Source organism: Chiloscyllium punctatum, chromosome 17, assembly GCF_047496795.1.
Source record: "Chiloscyllium punctatum isolate Juve2018m chromosome 17, sChiPun1.3, whole genome shotgun sequence".
Classification (NCBI taxonomy): Eukaryota; Metazoa; Chordata; class Chondrichthyes; order Orectolobiformes; family Hemiscylliidae; genus Chiloscyllium; species Chiloscyllium punctatum.
Genome location: NC_092755.1, coordinates 43,793,029 through 43,814,851, shown reverse-complemented (window position 1 = coordinate 43,814,851; position 21,823 = coordinate 43,793,029). Strand labels below are relative to the sequence as shown.

The window sequence follows — 21,823 nt, the reverse complement described above, 5'->3', positions numbered from 1 at the left end:
CCTCCTTCTGCTTAACAAGAGATGCAATTTCTGTAGTAAACCACGGTTCCTTTAACTTATTGCCACCTCCCTGCCTGACAGGGACATACCCCTATCAAGGACATGCAATATCTGTTCCTTAAACCAGCTCTACATTTCCATTGTCTGCATCCCCCGCACTTTGCTACCCCATTCTATACATCCTAATTCTTGCCTAATCGCATTATAATTGCCCTTGCCCCATTGATAACTCTTGCCCTGTGGCATGTACCTATCCCTTTCCATTGCTAAACTAAACATAACTGAATTATGGTCACTCTCTCCAAAGTGCTCACCTACGACTAAATCAAACACCTGGCCTGGTTCATTACCAAGCACCAGATCCAGTGTGGCCTCCCCTCTTGTCGGCCCTTCGACATACTGTGTCAGGAAACCCTCCTGAACACATTGGATAAAAACTGATCCATCTGACGTACTAGCATTACAGCATTTCCAGTCAATGTTGGGGAAGTTAAAGTCCCCATAATTACCACCCTGTTCCTTTCACTCCTACCCAGAATAATTTTGCCAATCCTCTCTTCCACTTCCCTGGAACTCTGCGGAAGCCTATAAAAAACTCCAAGCAGTGTGAATTCTCCTTTCCTGTTTCTAACCTCAGCCCACACTACCTCAGCAGACGAGTCCTCGTCAGAAGTTCTTTCAGCCACCGTTATACTATCCTTGACTAACAAGGCCGCACCTCCCCCTCTGCCGCCTTGCCTGTTCTTAATGAAAGATCTATACTCTAGAACCTGCAGCATCCATTCCTTACCCTGCTACTCCCATGTCTCCGATATAGCTGCGACATCGAAGTCCCAGGTACCCCTCCATGTCACAAGCTCGCCTACCTTATTTTGGATACTTCTGGTGTTGAAATAGACACACTTCAAACCAGCTTGCTGTCTACCAGCACATTCCTGTGACCCTGAAATCCTGTCCCTGTCCTCCCTACTGTCATCCCCCTCTGCACTGCAAAGACATCTCAGGTTCCCATCCCCCCGCTGAGCTAGTTTAAACTACGAAAGCAACCACCCCAACACACACAAAAAGAAGTTGCATCAAGACAATGTTCAAAAGGGCCACAACACACTGCAGCACACCAGAACTGCAAAAAGAGGAAGAACACCTATACAATGTATTCGCCAAAAACGGATACCCTCGCAATTTCATCAACAGATGTCTAAGGGAAAGACAATGGAATGAGGACATGCCACAACCCAAAGGACTAGCCACGTTACCATACATCAAGAACATTTCTGAAATGACAGCCAGACTACCACGACCACTTGGACTCATAACAGCACACAAACCAACAGCCACTCTCAGACAACAACTCACCAGGACAAAGGACCCGATACCCAGCATGAGCAATACCAATGTAGTGTACAAAATCCCATGCAAGGACTGCACACAACACTACATAGGACAAACAGGAAGACAGCTAACGATCCGTATCCATGAATACCAACTAGCCACGAAACGATACGACCAGCTATCCTTAGTAGCCCCACACACAGATGACAAGCAACATGAGTTCAACTGGGACAGCACTACTATTATAGGACAAGCCAAATAGAGAACAGCCAGGGAATTCCTAGAGGCATGGCACTCATCCACAGATTCTATCAACGAACACATCGACCTGGACCTAATATATCGGCCACTGCAGCGGACAGCTCGAACTGACGGCAGAGACAGGCCACTATAAATGTCGGAGGAAACAACACAGAAGCGCTTCACAGGAGACTCCCAAGCACTGAGGATGTCACCTAGACAAGGGGACAAAACGTCTGCAAATTCTCAGCTCGGCGAACAGAACAACCACAATTGTTTAAACCCACCCTAATAACACCAGCAAATTTCCCACCCAGGATATTAGTACCCCTCTGGTTCAAGTGAAGACCGTCCTGTTTCTAGAGGTCCCAACTTCCCCAGAATGAGCCCCAATTATCCTAGTACCTGAAACCCTCCCTCCTGTACAATCCTTGCAGCCACGTGTTCCGCTGATATCTCTCCGTATTTCTTACCTCGCTATCATGGGCAGGGGTAACAACTCTGTTTGTTCTAGCTCTCAGCTTCCACCCTAGCTTCCTGAAATCCTGCCTTACAAACCCTATCCCTCTTTCTATCCACGTCTTGAGGCTGGTCACCCTCTCCCTTCAGGGCCCCAAGGATACAATCCGAGACATCATGGACCCTGGCACCTGGGAAGCAACACACCAACTGCGAGTCTCGTTCATTCCCAACAAACCTTCTATCTGAGCCTCTAACTATTGAGTCCCCAGTGACTAATACTCTCCTCCTTTCCCTCCTTCCCTTCTGTGCAACAGGGACAGGCTCTGTGCCAGAGACCTGGGCCCCACTGCATACGCCTGGTAAGTCATTTCAAAACAGTAATTGTCATGAACAGTCTTCCAGAAGCTAAGAGATTTTAAATGGATGATTAATGATTCCTCTGCAAAACTGAAACTAAACAGAATTTCAATCTGCACTTAAAATTAGGAATTATGGTATGATTTTAGTCAGTTTATAATGGATGTTGAGCAATTGTAATCTGAAACAAACAGGCTTGAAGCACATTAATTCTGTTTTGAGAGTTGTGGAAATAAAACCTAAATACATTGTACATCTGTTAACTGCAGCTGTCTATAGTTTAGTGGACTTAGTATGCCAATCACGTGTATCAAAGCACTTGATACAAGATTACAATAGAATGTCAAACAGCTGACCAAAGTTCACCATAGTTGAGTATAGCCGCGTGTCTTAACTAAGCCAGCATCTTTCAGCTGCAGTTCCAAAGATGAAGGAACAGATGGATATGTAAGGTTGAATATTTTCAGTGCAACCAGGTGTGTCTTGGGTTAATACAATTATTGTCCATCACATGTTGGTAATTCGAATTTTGGAATTTTCTTCATTTGACGTCCTTCATACAGACTCATGGACACTGTCCTGTCTGGTACTGGGTAAATTGCATGTGAACACACCATCAAATATTGTTGAAGCTTTTAGTATTAATTGGTGTATACTCCATGGCAATGTCTCCAGCAATCAGAATCCACTTTGCAACCAATTAGCACTGTTCTCTCATGTAGAAATGTTGGTTTTTCCCTTGGAATTTGTATTCTTGTGCAATGTCCTGAGGAATGCAAGATGAAAAGCTTTATTGACGTGTCTTTTTCTAGCAATACTAACTTGAATTAGCTTTAAACTAGTGGAGACCCAATAACCCTTTTTAAAGGGAAAATTTGTTCATCAGAGCAAAGAAAATTATGACTGTAATAGTCATAAGCCCTCGAGTTATACAGCATAGAATCAATCCCTCCAGCCCACCCTGTCCATACTGACCAACTAAACGAAGTAGGAGCAAATTGCTGCAGATGCTGGAATCTGAGCTGAAAACAAAAAATGCTGGAACACAGAGCAGGTCAGGCCGTGTCCATGGAGAGAAAGCAAGCTAACGTTTCAAGTCTAAATGACACTTCATCAGAGCTAAAGTGAAATGTAGAGGGTGCAGTAGTAATTGGGGGGGTGGGGGGGGGGGGGTGGGGGTGGGGGTGGGTGTGTGGTTGGAGTGCTGGGGGGAGAAAGGATGTTGATAGTTCAGATTATGTGATCAAAATGTGAGAAGGGCAGAACAATAGTGTGTCTAACTGCCAGACTGGAAAGGACAGTCCCACTGGGATTGGGGAAGGGGAGAGAGGGTGACAGACAATGTAACGGAGCACAGTTAAAGATTACATTCCCTACAGTGTGGAAACAGGCCATTTGGCCCAACAACTGACCCTCTGAAGCGGAACCCACCCAGACCCATCTCCCTCTGACTAATGTGCCTAACACTATGGGCAGTTTAGCATGCTGAGTTCACCTGACGTGCACATCTTTGGACCATGGGAGGAAACCGAAGCACTCGGAGGAAACCCACGCAGACACAGGGAGAACGTGCAAATTTTACACCGACAGTCACCCGAGACTGGAATCGAACCCGGGAACCTGGTGCTGTGAGGCTGCAGTGCTAACCACTGAGCCACTGTGCTTGCTGTCTGGGTTGGGGGGAGGGAGTTGGGCAGCAAGCGAAGGATTGGGTAGTGGGGGGACAATATAAAAGAGAGAGAAGGAATGGATTCACAATTTGAACTCAAGGTTGTGAACTGCCTAGTTTGAAGATGTTGTTCCTCCAGTTTTGTGATTGTGATTCGCTGGAGCATTGCAGCATGCAGAGGACACTCAAGTGGTCATGCGAGCAAGACATTAAAATGACTGTCTGCGGGAAGGTCGGTGTTTTGCTTGCACACAAACTGGAGGTGTTCTGCAAAGCAGTCACCCAGTCTGTGTTTAATTGGGTACAGTGAATACAATACACAAAATTGGAAGAGGTACAGTTGAAACATTGCTTCACCTGGAAAGACTGTTTAGGCCCTTAGATGGTGAGCAGGGAAGAGGTGAAGGGGCAGGTGTTGCACCTTCGGTTACATGGGAAAGAGGGTGGTGTTGGTGGTTGAGGAATGGACTAGTGTGTCCCAGAGGGAATGATCCCTGAAATATGCAGATGGGGGAGTGAGGATAAGATGTGCTTGGTGGTGGCGTTCTGTTGGAGTTGTCTGAAATGGCAGAGAATGATGCTTTGAATGCGGAGGCTGGTGGGGTGAAAGTGTGAACAAGGGGGACACAATCATGCTATTGTGAGTGATGGAAAGGGACAGGAGTGGAAGCATGGGTGACTGGTTGGTTGTGGTTGAGGGCCTTATCAACCACAGCGAGCAGGAAACACAATTATGGAAGAAGGAAGTTATCCTACCAGCACTGTTTTGTAAGATGGCATCACCCAAACAGGTAGATGACGGGAGAATGGGATGGAATCCTTGCAGGATGTGTGCTGGGAGGAGATGTAGTGAAGTTAGCTATGAGAGTCAGTGGATTTGTTGTGGATGGCACTGGACAGTGTACTCCCTGAAATGGAAACTGAGACATAAAGGTAATGAAATGTCAGAAATGGATGATGTGAAAGTTAGAGAGGGGTGGAAATTGGAAGCAAAATGAGCAAATTTTTCAAGGCAGGAGCATGAAGCAGCATTGCAACAGTCATCAATGTTGTGGGAGGGGGCCAGGGTAGGACTGGAACAAGGATTGTTCCACATACCCCATAAATAGGCATGCAGGTGCCCATAGCCACTCATTTGACTTGGCAGAAGTGAGGTGAATTAAAGGAGAAATTGTTCAGTGAGAGAAGTTCACTGTTCACAAATTCAGCCAAGTGGAGGAGAGTGGTGGTGGATGGGGATTGTTCAGGCCTCTGATTGAGAAAGAAGCTGAGAGTTCTCAGGCCATCCTGGTAGAGAATGGAGGTATAGAGAGAGGGTTGGACATTCATGGTGAACAGGAGGCAATTAGGGCTGGGAAGCTGGAAGTTATAAATATGCTAGAGGTCTTCAGATAATCGCAGATGTAGGAGGGCAGGGTCTGGACAAGTGGAGAAACGATGGAGGAAACGAGCACAGTGGGGCAGGAACAGACTCATACGAGGGGCCTACTGGGGCAGTCTGGTTTGTGGATTTTGGGAAGGAGGTAGAAGCCGGCTATCCGGCGTTGGGAGACTGTAAGGTTGGAGGCTGTGGGGGAAGATCACTGGATGTAAAGAGGTTGATGATGGTCCTGGTGACAACAATGGCTTGATGTTTGGATGTGGTGACATAGTCCGGGGGAGGTAGGAAGAAGTGTCCGAGAATTGGCATTGAGTCACTGAAAGGTAAAGATCAGTGCACCCGACGACATTGGTGTTGGTGGGTTTGATAACAAAAGTCAGGATTGGACCTGAGAGAGTGAAGTGTGGCAATTTCTGAAGGGGACAGGTTAGAGTGGGTGAGAGGAGCAGAGAAATTGAGATGGCCAATGCCTTGCTGGCAGCAGAGAAGGAATCTAAGTGGAGGGTGAATACTGCCGGTGAGTGAAGGGATCCGTGGAATGGGGGAGGGAATTTTGCCTGAAGAAGTGAGCGTGGAGATGGAGGCAGCAGGAAAACAGTTCGGCGTCATGGCGAGCTCGAAATTCGTTAAGGTCAGGGTGTGTGGGTATGAAGCTGAGTCCTTTGCTGAGGACAGTATGTTCAGTCTCAGAAAGGGGATGGTCAGGAGGTATTGTGAAAACACGACAAGGTTTGGAGGGAAGTAACCTTTGGAGGATAGAAAGGGATTGGCTCTGAGTGATGGGAGGGAATGGGATCTGAGAGGATGAAACAGGAGGGTGGCAGAGGTCGGATATTGGAATTCGTAAGTCGCTGGAGCTTGTGCGCCTTGATGCTGAAATAAAATGTCTTTTGTTGAGATGACGGATGAGATGAAAGATGAAGTGAAACTGGGGAATGGCACAGATTTAGGAGAGGGTGAGTTGATGTTGCTGTAGAGTGGAGTTGAGTGTGCGCATGTGATGGCGCATGGCATTGATCGTGGATTGCAGGATATGGCAGGGACAGCAGTCCGAGGAATGTTGTATGTCCTGAAGATACTTGTAATCCTGGGTGGATTTGAAATACGAAAGGTGAAACTTGAGTTGTAATCCATGAGAGGTAAGTCTGAGTCGTTGGCAGTTGCTGTGAAAGGAAACGTGACCGTGATAGTGAGTTTTGGCAAACATCTTGTCGAACGCTAGCAGTGAAATGGAAAGCCATTATATGTGCATGTTTGACTCTACAGCAACATTGACTCACCCTCTCTCAAAACTATTCTGTTCCCCAGTTTCACTTCATCCTTTGTCTCCTCCACCACCTCAACAAAAGTCTCTTTATTTTAGGCATCAAGGCACGCAAGCTCCAGCAACTTATGGACTCCAACACTTGCCTCCCTCCTCCCACTATTGCATGAATACGTCTCCCTCCACACCACTTTAGTTCTGATGAAGAGTCATCTAGACTCGAAATGTTAGCTTGCTGTTTGTCCATGGATGCTGCCTGATGTGCTGCAATCTCCAGCATTTTTTGTTTCCACTCAACAAACAATCTTAATTCCATTTACCTGCATTTTTGCCATAACCTACTGTAATGTTTTTCTCTTTTGTGAATCCAGATGAGAAGTATTCATTTAAGATCTATTACTTAGTGATGTACAGATTTCAGGGATAAAATAGCTGAATGGTCAGCAGTTTGGTGGAGCTTTTCTCACAGAACAACAACCACATGCTTCCATTGATGTAATTAAATGTCTTGTACACTCACAGTTACATCATGTGTTAAACTTAGTGATGAAATTGATAAACTTAAAGTCACTAGAATTTGAATAAGGCTGTAAATGCTGACTTTGTTCCTGCTTTCTGCTTCTGAACCTCAAATTGGATCCATCTATTCAATAGTTTCCTAGCTGATTTTGCCTTGGAGCCAGCAAAGTGAACAGATGGATTATTGTTTTTGCAGACCTCGAAGAGCTTAGCTACAAAAACAATATACCTCAGGTTTTGGAATTCTCAAATAAAGACTGAAGTGATAGAAATATTAAGCAGCTCTGAGTGAGGAGGGAAATAGAGTTACCATTTCAGGATCACTGACCTATCTGAAGAAGTCTAGTTGAGTTCAGTAAACAGTTTAAGAGTTATTGTCAAGTTGGAATAAAAGAAAAAGTAGTCCTTTTAAAGCTGTGAAGTAACTGGAAAGTGGCTTGGTGATTAAATGTTAAAATCCAAAGAATATACCTTTAGATATATAATATTGTTACGATACGGAGGCCAACCCCTCTGTTAACTAAAACCAAACACCCAGAAAAGCTCACCTCGCCTCAAAATCTGTTAAAATGCAATTGTGAGTGAGTGAAAGAGAACTCCTAATTTCCACTGTTTAAAGAAAAATAACAGTTTGTTTTCCTGACTCTAATAGTAAACATGAAACAGAACTATTAACAAACCGTACACTCTTTCCCCTAACTAACCACTATCCCTTAAGCTGAGCTTGAAGGTTCATTTCCAGACATTTCGTCACCCTACTAGGTAACATCTTCAGTGGGCCTCAGGCAAAGCACTGCTGAAATTACCTGCGTTCTGTTTAAATGTTTGGGTTTCTTTGAGTTGGTGATGTTATTTCCTGTGGTGAAGAGACTTCCTGTTCCTTTTCTCAGATGGGGTCTAACTCGATGTGTTTGTTGATAGAGTTCCGGTTGGAATGCCATGCTTCTAGGAATTCCCATGCGTGTCTTTGTTTGGCTTGTCCCAGGATGGATGTGTTGTCCCAGTCAAAGTGGTGTCCTTCCTCATCCGTATGTAAGGATACTAGTGACTAGCGACTTTGTGGCTAGTTGGTGTTCATGTTTCCTGGTGGCTAGTTTTCTGCCTGTTTGTGCAATGTAGTGTTTGTTACAGTCCTTGCATGGTATTTTGTAAATGACATTAGTTTTGCTTGTTGTCTGTATAGAGTCTTTCAAGTTCATTAGTTGCTGTTTCAGTGTGTTGGTGGGTTCGTGGGCTACCATGATGCCAAGGGGTCGGAGTAGTCTGGCAGTCATTTCCGAGATGGTGGCTCGGGTTTCTGGATGTGTTTTGTCTGCTTGTCTGTTGCTGAGAAATCGGCGGATTGTGTTAATTGGGTACCCATTTGTTTTGAATACACTGTGTAGGTGATTTTCCTCTGCTCTGCGTAGTTCCTCTGTGCTTCAGTGTGTGTGGGCTTATTGAAATAATGTTCTGATGCAGCTTTGTTTGTGGATGTTGGGGTTCTGTACTTTTTACTGCGTATTTTTTGCTGGTAAAGGTACCTTTTGGTAGATAGTGCCTTCTGAAATTTCTTCGAGAGCAGGATATTTATTTCCTTGGATGGCCTGTGCTCTCCAGCTCTATGGCAGTTGCTGTGTTGTTCAGTGGCAGCTGCTCTGACCAGTTTTCAAAATGCCCTGGTTTTATATCCCCAACATAGTTCCCTCTCATTGGTCTGATGTTGTCAGTACAATAAATTCGAGCTCAATCGAGTTGTAGTATCTTGGGAATAATTTAAATTAATTGGTTAAAGTTGAATTGTTTTCAAGACAGCAACCAAAACTCAGGTATCCATTTGACAGCCAATTGTTACATGTATCTATTTTGGAACAGCCCGTCTCTTAGCTGTTCTGTCCTGGCAACTCAGGCTGTACTTTAAAATTCAGAAAACACATTCTATCTTAAAAGTGAACATACACTCTTTCAACTTCATAACAATATCAGTGCTTTGCTCACACCTTAAACAGCTGATTGACCCATCTCAATTAGTATAATTTTTTAGTTGATAAGTTCGGGCAACGAGATAGATTTACACCAGACATATAAATTTAGATCCAAGGCAGTTGGTGAGACAGAAACCAGACACCTTTCTTTGTGCATTGAGTTGTCCTTCTTTCATATGTCAGTCCCACCAATTCTCCCCCCTCAACAAGTATTTTCAATCAACTTGATCAGATGTTCAGAAGCAGCTCCAGCTCCATGAATCCAGACCTTCTGTCCAGAACTAAGGATTCTACCATTTTCAACAAAGCCAGCTATCTACCTAGAAATTAATTAAGACGGCTGCAATAGCAGATCAGAGACTGGGAGTTCTGCAGAGTAACTCATCAATGTCCGCATTGCCTGTCCATCATCCATATTCCTTTAATTCAGGGTCAAAATCTTGGAACTCTTTCCCAAACAGCATGATGCATCTCCCTGCACCCCAAGGACTGCAGCATTCAAGCAGGCAGTCACTCACCACCTCAATAGCAATTTGGGATTGGAATGGATTGACTCATCTTGTTGCCATCACTGATATGTAGTTGAGGGAGGGGCAGAGCTGATAAATCAGCATTACAGGGTGTAGAATCTTCAGGTGAGACAGGAAGGTTATAAGAGAGGTGGTGTTGCATAACTAATGAAGGACTCAATAACTGCGGTAAGGAGGCACAGTATTTTGGGAGATACTTCAAATGAGGGTTAGTGGGTAGTGCTTAGGAATAAAAAGGGAACAGTCACATTGCTGAAAGTTTATTGTAGGCTTCCAAACAGTCATTGGGCAGTAGTGGGGTGTATATATTTGATATTTCACAGTGGTGTGTAGTAATAATAAAAATAAGGTAATTATTTTGGGCTTTTAAATTTACAAAACATTAATTGGAACAGTTATAGTTGAAAGAGTTTAGAGAGGACCGATTTCTAGTCATATATTCAGGGGAACCTTTTATGTCAATGCAGAGAAGCTTCAACAAGGGGTCAGAGTGCTGAACCTAATTCTGAAGAGCAAAACAAAGAGCTGGTTGAGGTGGTATTGTGGGAGCATTTTTGTGATAGTGAGCATAACACCGTACAAATTAAGTTTATTATGGAAAAGGATGAAGGTAGTTTGCAAAACAAAGGGTTTTGGATTAGGGGAAGGGCAGATTTCATTAAAATGAGACAAGATTTGGCCCAACTAAGAACAGTTACTTGTGGGGAAAACCAGGGTGAGGGATGGTTCAAAAAGGAAATGGGTATAATGCATGCCCAAAATCATTTGTTTTTGGATGAAATGTAGAAGCAACAAACCCAGAGAACCCTGAATGTCTAAGAATGTTCACTGCTAGATAAGAAGAAAAAGAGAAGCTATTAGCAGCAAATAATTGGAGGACCTGGTGGAATATAGAAAGTGCAATGTGGATCTTCAGAACACAATCAGGAGATCAAAGAGAGTTCATGCATAAACATGAGTGGCTAAAATAAGGGAAAATCCCAAGACATTCAGTGAGTATATTAAGTGAAAGTGGATAACCAGGGACCTATTAGGGAACCAAGGGGGCAACCTGTGTGTGGACCAAGAGGACATTGGTAAAGTGTTGTCTTCACTCGGGTGAAGGAGGATGTAGGTGCAGAATTTCGGGTGGCACGGTGTCTCAGTCATTAGCACTGCTGTCTCACAATGCCAGGGACCCAGGTTTGATTCCCGCCTTGGGTGACTGTCTGTGTGGAGTTTGCGCATTCTCCCCGTGTCTGCGCGGGTTTCCTCTGGGTTCTCCGGTTTCCTCCCACAATCCAAAGATGTGCAGGTCAGGTGAATTGGCCAAGCTAAATTGCCCATAGTGTTAGGTGCATTAGTTAGGGGTAAATATAGGGTAGGGGAATGGGTCTGGGTGAGTTACTCTTTGGAGGGCCAGTGTGGACCTGTTGGGCAAATGGCCTGTTATCATACTGTATGGAATCTAATCTAATGTAAGAATTTGGGAAGGGGGATCTATGAGGTTCTTGAGCAAATTGACATAGGGAGTGAAGATATATTGGAGGTTTTGGCAAGCTTAAAAATAGATAATTGAGGTCCAGATGAATTGTATCCCAGGCTGCCATTGGGAGGCGAGGAAAGAAAACACAGGGGCCCTGACCTAAATTCTTAACTCCCCTCTGGGCAGAGGAGTGCTGTCAGAGAACTGCATGGCAGCTAATATAGTTCCACTTTTCAAGAAGGATGGTAGGGATAAACCTGGGAATTACAGACCAGTGAGTCTCTCGTTTGTGCTAGGAAAGCTATTGAGGAAAATTCTGAAGGAGGAAATTAGTCTCTGCTTGGAGAGAGTTAAGAATTGATCAAGGATAATCAGCTTGGCTTTGTCAAAGGGAGACCATGCCTAACATATTGGATTGAATTTTTTGAGGACGTGACGTCGTGTATAGATGTGTAATGTAGTTTATATAGAATTCGACAAAGCCTTTCACAAAGTTCCACTTGGGATTCTGAAAAGGTAGAGGCAAAGGGATTTACAAAGAAGGTATGGCTGAGGTACTAAATAAATACCTTGCATCAGTCTTTACCAAGAAAAAACATGCTGTCAAGTCATCGTGAGAGGGCAAGGAGTTAAGAAATTAGATGGGCCAAAAATTGGCAAGAGATATTAGAAAGGTTAGCTTTACTTAGCTAATAAACAATTAGGAATAACAATGACAAATCATATGCATCTGAGATTACTGAAGGTTGTAAGAATGAAAATTATGGAGGCACTTGTCATGACCTTCCAAACTTCCTGAAGTGCCAGAGGGTTGAATTTTCACAAAATCCCTTTTTAAAAAAATGGACCTAAAGATAAACCTAGTGATTATAGGTCTGTTGGTTCAGTGGTGGGAAAGTTTTGAGAAATGATAATCTGGGGCAATGTTAATAGCCACTTAGCCAAATTTGAAATTGGTAACAATTTGAAAATGTTAGCAATGTTAATAATATGAATTTCAAAAATAAAATTGATAAAATGGTAGATGACAGCAAAGCCTATGGAGTGAAAAGGACAGTACATGGAGATAAAGTTAACTGAGTGACACTGGAGGAAGTGGATTTCTCAGTTTTATGAAATAGATTATTCATGGGATGCTTCTGTTCCATGAGCTCTAACTTTGGTTGCAAGTCAGTTGGGAACTTCAAAATGAGGTGATGAAGGATAATCATGTTTGGCTGAAAGTGGTTAAAATGCATTAGAGAATGAAATAGAACATGGAACATAGAACATAGAAGAATACAGCGCAGTACAGGCCCTTCGGCCCTCTATGTTGCGCCGATCAAAGCCCACCTAATCTACACTAACCCACTATCCTCCATATACCTATCCAATGCCCGCTTAAATACCCATAAAGAGGGAGAGTCCACTACTGCTACTGGCAGGGCATTCCATGAACTTACGACTCGCTGAGTGAAGAACCTACCCCTAACATCAGTCCTATATCTACCCCCCCTTAATTTAAAGCTATGCCCCCTTGTAATAGCTGACTCCATACGTGGAAAAAGGTTCTCACTGTCAACCCTATCTAACCCCCTCATCATGGAAATCTGCCATCTTTCCATGGTCAAGCCTCCATATGATTCCACGCACATGAGGTGGTTGACTGGTAACTGCAGAGTGGCTTGCTCAGCCATTTAACGGTGGGCAAGAAATGCTATCCATCCTGGTGATGCTAGAGTCTGTTATTAGAGGTACAGTATCATCTCACTCCTTTTCAGCGCCTCACTGCTAATTTGAAAGTGTCAGAAATTTAAAAAAAGCAATCTTGAGACAATTAGGGTTCTGATGGACCATCAAAATATAAATTCTCAGAGGCGTAAGTGATCACTTCAGTTGCAGGAAAGCTAGTTTTCCAGTCCCATGCTCCAGTTCTACCACTTGTAAACATTAACTCAACTCATTTCCTCGATTTGATCTCTGAGACTCTATGTAGTTCTGTAAGAAGTCACCTAGACCCTGTGAATGGACCTTCATCTACTTAGCGACATAGGATGGAATATTATTTAATTGCATTAGAAGACTCTCCTGTTATGGTTGGGGATTATATTTTGCTGAATATAAGAAAGAGCATCATTAAATAGATTGTAACAGTGTTTTAAAGTGCATCATATTAATCTTTTTTTTCTGTTCCAACACAGCATTTTTACATTTAGACAAATTGAGATCTTCACTTGATAAGGACAAAACAATGGATAGGTTGTGAAACGTTATGAAGTGGAGGTTGACACCCCTCTGATAATTAAAACTGAAACACTCAGAGTGGAGTACCTTGCCTCGTAATCTGATAAAGAAGTGTGACAAATGGTATAACCTACCTCTCACTCCCACAATCTGTTATAAAGGAGTGGTTAAATGGAATGAAATCCTTTCACTCACTCTACAATTAACAAGTAACAATTTATTTATCTAACTCCAACAGAGAACAAATTAACAGAATTACTAACAAACAAAATAAGTTTCTTCTAACTACTACTTCCCTAATAAAACAAAATTCTGTTGGTATGCTGTTTCTATAACACAGATCCCATTTGAATGAGAACATTAATAAGAACAATAAATTAAAAGTTAGTCTCTCAAAGATCACATGGAATGGATCCTTCTGAACTTGTTGTATTTTCTTCTGTCTTCTTCCTCTTTCCGAAATGCCTACTCAGTCATTTTCTAATGTCAAGAATGTTTGCTAGACGTACCATATACCTTTATAGATGTGATGTGGAGTTGCCGGTGTTGGACAAAGTTAAAAATCTCACAATACTAGGTTATAGTCCAACAGGTTTATTTGGAAGTACAAGCTTTCAGAGTGCTGCTCCTTCGTCAAGTAGCTAGTGGGACAGGATCATAGGACATAAACCCTGCTCCAATACCTATCTGATGAAGGAGCAGCACTCCGAAAGCTTGTACTTCCAAATAAACCTATTGGACTATAACCTAGTGTGTGATTTTTAACCTTTATAGATAGTGTTTTTTTGAGAGCATGGCGATTTCTTTCTCAGATGGTGAGTTTACTCTCTTCTTCAGATGACAGTTGGCTCTTCCCCAATTTTCAAACAAAAACAATTTGTTAAATGCTACTAATGATGGACCAAATTCTTGCAATGTGATTGGTTTCCAGTGTCAATGCCATCAGTTTTAAAATTCAATTGGCTTTGAATTGCTGAGTGTTTGGTTTAAATTAATTGGCCAAAGTAAAACTCATTGTCAAAACAAACCTTAAGGTATCCATTAACAAATCCAATTGTTACATGTTTCCATTTTCAAGCTATCTGTACTATTCCCCATCTGCTCACAGAATCCTTCTCTGTTTAACTCTAAATGTAAAAAGCATTTCAACTCTTAAAGGAGCTACATACTGCTGTTCAATTCATGATTATTCTACCCAGCTTTTTAACAGTAATTTTATACTGTTGTTGTTTTGCAGAACAAGTTAGAACATAGAACATAGAACATAGAAGAATACAGCGCAGTACAGGCCCTTCGGCCCTCGATGTTGCGCCGATCAAAGCCCACCTAACCTACACTAACCCACTATCCTCCATATACCTATCCAATGCCCGCTTAAATACCCTTAAAGAGGGAGAGTCCACTACTGCTACTGGCAGGGCATTCCATGAGCTTACGACTCGCTGAGTGAAGAACCTACCCCTAACATCAGTCCTATATCTACCCCCCCTTAATTTAAAGCTATGCCCCCTTGTAATAGCTGACTTCATACGTGGAAAAAGGTTCTCACTGTCAACCCTATCTAACCCCCTAATCATCTTGTACACCTCTATCAAGTCACCCCTAAACCTTCTTTTCTCCAATGAAAACAACCCCAAGTGCCTCAGCCTTTCCTCATAGGATCTTCCTACCATACCAGGCAACATCCTGGTAAACTTCCTCTGCACCCGTTCCAGTGCCTCCACATCCTTCCTATAGTATGGCGACCAAAACTGCACACAATATTCCAGATGCGGCCGCACCAGAGTCTTATACAACTGCAGCATGACCTCAGGACTCCGGAACTCAATTCCTCTACCAATAAAAGCCAGTACGCCATATGCCTTCTTCACTGCACTATTTACCTGGGTGGCAACTTTCAGAGATCTGTGTATATGGACACCAAGATCCCTCTGCTCTTCCACACTACCAAGTAGTCTACCATTAGCCCAGTAATCCATCTTTTTATTACTCTTACCAAAGTGAATCACCTCACACTTAGCTACATTGAACTCCATTTGCCACCTTTCTGCCCAGCTCTGCAGCTTCTCTATATCCCGCTGTAACCTGCCATATCCTTCCTCACTGTCTACAGCTCCTCCGACTTTCGTATCATCCGCAAACTTGCTCACCCAACCTTCTAACCCTTCCTCCAGGTCATTTATAAAAATGACAAACAGCAATGGTCCCAAAACAGATCCTTGCGGAACACCGCTAGTGACGGCACTCCAAGATGAACCTTTGCCATCAACTACTACCCTCTGTCTTCTTCCAGCCAGCCAATTCCTAATCCAAACCTCCAACTCACCCTCAATGCCATATCTCTGCATTTTCTGCAGTAGCCTACCATGGGGGACCTTATCAAACGCCTTACTAAAATCCATATATACCACATCTACCGCTTTCCCCTCATCTACCTCCTTAGTCACCTTCTCAAAGAATTCAATAAGGTTTGTGAGGCATGACCTGCCCTTCACAAAACCATGCTGACTATCCTTGATCACATCATTCTTATCCAGATGTGCATAAATCCTATCCCTTACAATTCTCTCTAAGACTTTGCCCACAACAGAAGTGAGACTCACTGGCCTATAGTTACTAGGATTATCCCTACTCCCCTTCTTGAACAAGGGAACCACGTTTGCTAGCATCCAGTCCTCTGGCACTACTCCTGTAGACAAAGAGGACACAAAAATCAAGGCCAATGGCTCTGCAATCTCCTCCCTTGCTTCCCAGAGAATCCTAGGATAAATGCCATCAGGCCCAGGGGACTTATCTATTTTCACCCTTGCCAGAATTTCCAACACCTCTTCTCTACATATCTCAAAGCCATCCATTCTACTTATTCGTGCCTCAGTATTCATATCGACAACAATGCCCTGTTCCTGAGTGAATACTGACGAAAAGTATTCATTCAGTGCCTCCCCAATCTCTTCAGCCTCCACACGCAACTTCCCATTACTATCCTTGATTGGACCTATTCCTTCCCTAGTCATTCTTTTATTCCTAACATACCTATAGAAAGCCTTAGGGTTTTCCCTAATCCTACCAACTAAGGACCTTTCATGTCCCCTCCTTGCTGCTCTTAGCTCTCTCTTCAGGTCCTTCCGGGCTACCTTATAACTCTCAATCGCCCCTATTGAACCTTCACGCCTCATCTTTACAAAGGCCGCCCTCTTCCATTTAACAAGGGATTCCAATTCCTTATTAAACCACGGCTCCCTCACACGACCCTTTCCTCCCTGCCTGATAGGTACGTACTTATCAAGGACACTCAATAGTTGCTCCTTGAACAAGTTCCACATATCAATTACGCTCTTGCCTTGGAATCTATTTTTCCAATCCACACATCCTAAGTCATGCCTCAACGCATCATAATTTCCCTGCCCCCAGCTATAACTCTTGCCCTGTAGTACACACTTATCCCTCTCCATCACTAGAGTAAAAATCACCGAATTGTGGTCACTGTCCCCAAAGTGCTCACCTACCTCTAGTTCTAATACCTGGCCTGGTTCGTTACCCAGAACCAAATCCAGTATGGCCTCACCTCTTGTTGGCTAATCTACATATTGTGTCAGTTAGATTAAGTAAACATTTGGAATTTTAAAATGTTAATGTCCTACAGAATTAAACAGATGTAATAAAAAGAATAAACGTATACAAGAAGCAACTATCCAAAATATATTAGGTTTATCTGAAGAAGATTTAAATGCTGTTATTTTCTCTTTGATGAATTCTTGTGTTGAAATGTTGTTCCCTGCCTTTACTGTACATGTCCTTGTATATTTACATTCTATTGTAGCTCTGATGAAGGAAGCTGAATATTGATACTTTTGCGCATAATATATACTCTCTAGTTCATGCTAAATATGGCATATATATTTAACAAAACTAAGAGCCACATGGATTGCTTCTATCTCTTACCAACATATTGAAGCCTACCATACATTTCAAAACTATCTTTAAAATTGCTATCAACGCAGTTATTGCTTGTATTTCAGAGGGCTGTGCCAGGTTCCACTAATAGCCTAACTTGTATTGCAAATGGTGCAACTAGACAGACAGTTCAGTCAAATAGTAAGGTGTTCTGCATTGCTGGGATTGCCGTTTTTCAGGTATCATATTGAACTATTATGGATTGGTTACATGGGCATAAATATCACTTGGTTGGAGGTCTCTCTCAGCATTGGGCCAATGTTTATTCCTCAATCAATTCATCCAGTTTACAGAAATTAGTTATTCATCACATTAGCTTATTTTACACAATATGACATATGAGCAGAAATTGGGCCATTCAGCCCATTGAAACTGCATCACTATCCAATCATGGCTGATAGGTTTCTCAACCCCATTCTCCCACCTTCTCCTCATAACCCTTGATTCCCTTGACAATCAAGAACCTATCTATCTCTGTCTTAAATATACTCAATGACATGGCCTCCATCGCCTTCTGTGGCAATGAATTCCATAGATTCACCACTCTCTGGCTGAAGAAGTATTTCCTTTATATCTGTTCTAAAAGGTCTTCTCTTTACTCTAGGGCTGTGCCCTTGGGTCCTAGTCTCTCTGACCAGTGGAACATCTTCCCAACATCCACTTTGTCCAGGCCATTCAGTATTGTGTAAGTTTCAATTAGATCCCCCCCCGCCTCATCCTTCTAAACTCTATTGAATATAGACCCAGAGTCCTGAAACGTACCTCATATGCAAAGCTTTTCATTCCTGGACCATCCTCGTGACCATCCTCTGAACCTACTCCAGGCCCAGTACATCCTTCCCGAGATATGGGGCCCAAAACTGCACACAGTACTCCAAATGTGACCTGACTGGACCCTTGTCGAGCCTGAGAAGTACATCCCTGTTTTATATTCAAGTCCTCTCAAAATAAATGCCCAAAGTTGTGTTTGCCTTCCTTGCTTGGCTGCCACATTTTTCAATTGAATGATAGTGATTGTAAAAAGATTGCACCTGTAATAAAGGGTTTCACAGCAGTAGGATATCTCAGTGTTTCAGCCAATGAAATTTATTTTGAAGTGCAGCCGCTGTTTTAATGGAGGAAATAGCAGCCACTTTGGTACAGCAAGCTCCCATAAACTGCAATAAAAACAGATTGTGCTAGAAAACTCAGTAGTTATGGCACTATCTGTGGAAAGAGTAGCATTTAGCGTTTCAAGTCAAATATGATTGATTCGGATCACATTTCAGGCATATATTTGACTCAGAACATTAACTGTGTTTGTTTCTGGCTCTACAGATGCTGCCAGACTTGCTGAATATTTCCAACACTTTCAAATTTTTATTTCTGATATTGAGTATCTGCTATATTTTGTATAATGATTATTCAATTTGTTTTTATAACGTTTATAAAGTGATGAATATTAGCCAGGACAGTGGAGAAAATGCTTTTCTTTGGAACAGTGCCATCTACCAAAGCAGTCAGATGGGCTTTAATGGGAATACGGCATCTTTGCTAGGGCAACACTCAGTACTGAATTAGAGTGTTAGTTTTGATTTTTGCACTGAGAACTTGAACTTTGTACTTTGTGACTCAAAAGAAGTAATGTGACTGACAAAGCTAAAATTCTGTAGGCGCTGGAAATCTGAAATATGAACAGAAAATGTAAGATGTTTTGAGATATTGTAAATTAGTGCATATTATTTCATTGTAACTGGTAAAGAGAGCAGTTTAAAATTGTGATCAACTTTGTTATATATTTTTTCAGGCCAGCCAACTTGGGGTATACAGAGCATTTGTGGATAACTATGAAGTCGCTGTGGAGACAGCAGAGAAGTGTTGCCAAGCCAACACGCAGTTTTCAGAAATTTCCGAGGTACTGTCTACAATTAATTATTAGATACATTTTATTTATAATTTGAACCATTCAAGCGCAGAAAAGAAAAACGTGAGTTGTGAGGAAGCATGAAACGTGCTTGAGTCAGTGTACTTGAGAGAAGAGAAAAGACTGAAAGAATGAGGTTACCAGCACAAAATGAGATCTTTAATATATTTGGTCAATACCAGTTTTTTGACAGAGCAATTTAAAACTCAAATGATTGTGTGTTACGGTCACTTTCTGACAGTCTTATCCCATGCATTTGCTACCCTTGTCGTTCTAAGAGCATAAGAAATAGGAACAGAGGGTGATCATATGGCCCTTCATGCTGGTATTCATTATGATCTTAGATGATCTTGAGCTTCAACTCTACTTTTCTCCCTGTTGCCTGATTCCCAGATTCTGAGAGACCAAAAGTTCCACCTATAGTATATTCAATTATTGTGCATCCTTAGGCCTTAAGACCATGAGACATAGGAGCAGAAATTATGCCATTTGGCCCTTCGAATCTGCTCCGCCATTCAAACATGGCTGATAGGTTTTTCAACTCCATTTCCTGCTTTCCCCCGTAACCTTTGATCCCTTTGGTAATCAAGAATGTATCTACTTCTGTTTTAAATATACTCAGTGACATGGCCTCCATAGCTTTCTGTGGTAATGAATTCCGTAGACCGCTAGGGTGGAGAATTCCAAAGATTCACAACCCTTTTAATATTTCTCTTTATCTTAGATAAGCTCCATATCCAAAAATTGTGTTCACTTATTTTGCATTTCCCAGCCAGGCCCTTTCCCAACCTTGAACGTTTAAATGAGATTTGCTGTCATTCTCGGAAAACAGAAGATATATATCAGTTTCAAACATGTCAAATAATGGAAGCATATGTTAAAAGGGTAAATGATCAAACAACTGACGGAACAGATTTAAGCTCTGCAGACCAGCCATTGCCAGTTGTGAATGGTGGTCGGATCAATAATTAAGCAACTAACAGGAAGAAGAGGTTTTGCAAATAAACATGACCTTAATAATGGGGTAGCTCACCACATTAATACCAGAGATAAAGCATTTGCATCCATCTTCAGCCAGAAGTACCAAGTGGATAATCCATCTCAGCCTCTCCTCAAGTCTCCAGTGTCACATGCCAATCTTCAATTCAATTCACCCCACGTAGCTCAAGACATTTGAACTGAGGCTATTTCCCTAAGAAATTTCCGACAGTGATGTCCTGGAGCTAAGATTGACTCCCAACAACCACGGCCATCTTCTACTATGTTAGCTACGACTGCAACCAGTGTGGAAATCTCCCCCTCATCTTTACTGATGTCAGTTTTACTTGACTTCTTGATGCCAAACTTGGTCGAGTACTACCTTGATGTCACGGGCAGTCGCTCTTAGTATCAGCACAGAGAAAGTTCTTTGTCTGTTGAATCTGTATTGGTCAAAAATAATCGCCTCGCATTCTAATCTATCTTCTAGCATTTTGAATGGAATTGAATTGAATTTATTGTCACGTGTGCCGAGGCACAGTGAAAAGCTTTGTCTTGTGAGCAGTACAGGCAGATCACAGAGTTAAATAGCATAGATAAGTAAATAGTAGGTAAACAGCAGCAAACACAAGAAATATACAGGTATAGGTGAATGTTAAGAGTTTGACGGTCCATTCAGTATTCTAACAACAGTAGGGTAGAAGTTGTTTCAAAAACAGTTGGTGCATGTGTGGGCGGAACGGTGGCACAGTGGTTAGCACTGCTGCCTCACAGCGCCTGAGACCCGGGTTCATTTCCCGCCTCAGGCGACTGACTGTGTGGAGTTTGCACGTTCTCCCCGTGTCTGCGTGGGTTTCCTCCGGGTGCTCCGGTTTCCTCCCACAGTCCAAAGATGTGCAGGCCAGGTGAATTGGCCATGCTAAATTGCCCATAGTGTTAGGTAAGGGGTAAATGTAGATGTAGGGGTATGGGTGGGTTACGCTTCGGCGGGGCGGTGTGGACTTGTTGGGCCGAAGGGCCTGTTTCCACACTGTAAGTAATCTAATCTAATCTAATCTAATGTGTTCAGGCTTCTGTACCTTCTGGATAGCAGAGGTTGTAGAAAAGCATTGCCAGGATGGGATGGATCTTTGAGAATGCTGGCAGCCTTTCCTTGACAATGGACCTGGTAGATGGATTCTGTAGATGGGAGGTTGGCCTTCGTCTGGGTTGAGTTCACCACTCTCTGTAACCATCTCTGATCTTGAATGGTAGTTACCAGACCAGGTGGTGATAAATGCAGACAGAATGTTGGCAAGGGTATTTGCTGTCATGCCAAATTTTCTCAGCTGCCTGAGCAAGAAGAGATGTAGTTGGGCCTTTGTAACCAGTGCGTCCACATGAGTCCAAGAAAGCTTGTTGTTAATGACCACTCCCAGGAGTTTGACACTATCCACTTGTTCTGCCTCTGTGCTGTTAATGTGTAGGGGGACATGAGTAACATCCCGCTGAAAGTCAATAATGAGTTCCTTGGTTTTGCTGGCATTGAGAGCTAGGTTGTCTCAGTGCACCATTTTTCCAGGTGTTCCACCTCCCCTCTGTA

General features: G+C 42.7%; 1 protein-coding gene across 2 annotated transcripts in view; it reads left to right on the top strand.

The window, feature by feature from the left end:
- Positions 1 to 21,823, top strand: part of LOC140487770 (breakpoint cluster region protein) — a 457,801-nt gene that overhangs the window by 194,207 nt on the left and 241,771 nt on the right. For both annotated transcript variants that reach the window (XM_072587008.1, XM_072587009.1), the window contains exon 5: positions 19,147 to 19,254. In XM_072587008.1, coding sequence (XP_072443109.1) covers positions 19,147 to 19,254 — 108 coding nt within the window. The remainder of the gene's footprint in view (positions 1 to 19,146; positions 19,255 to 21,823) is intronic.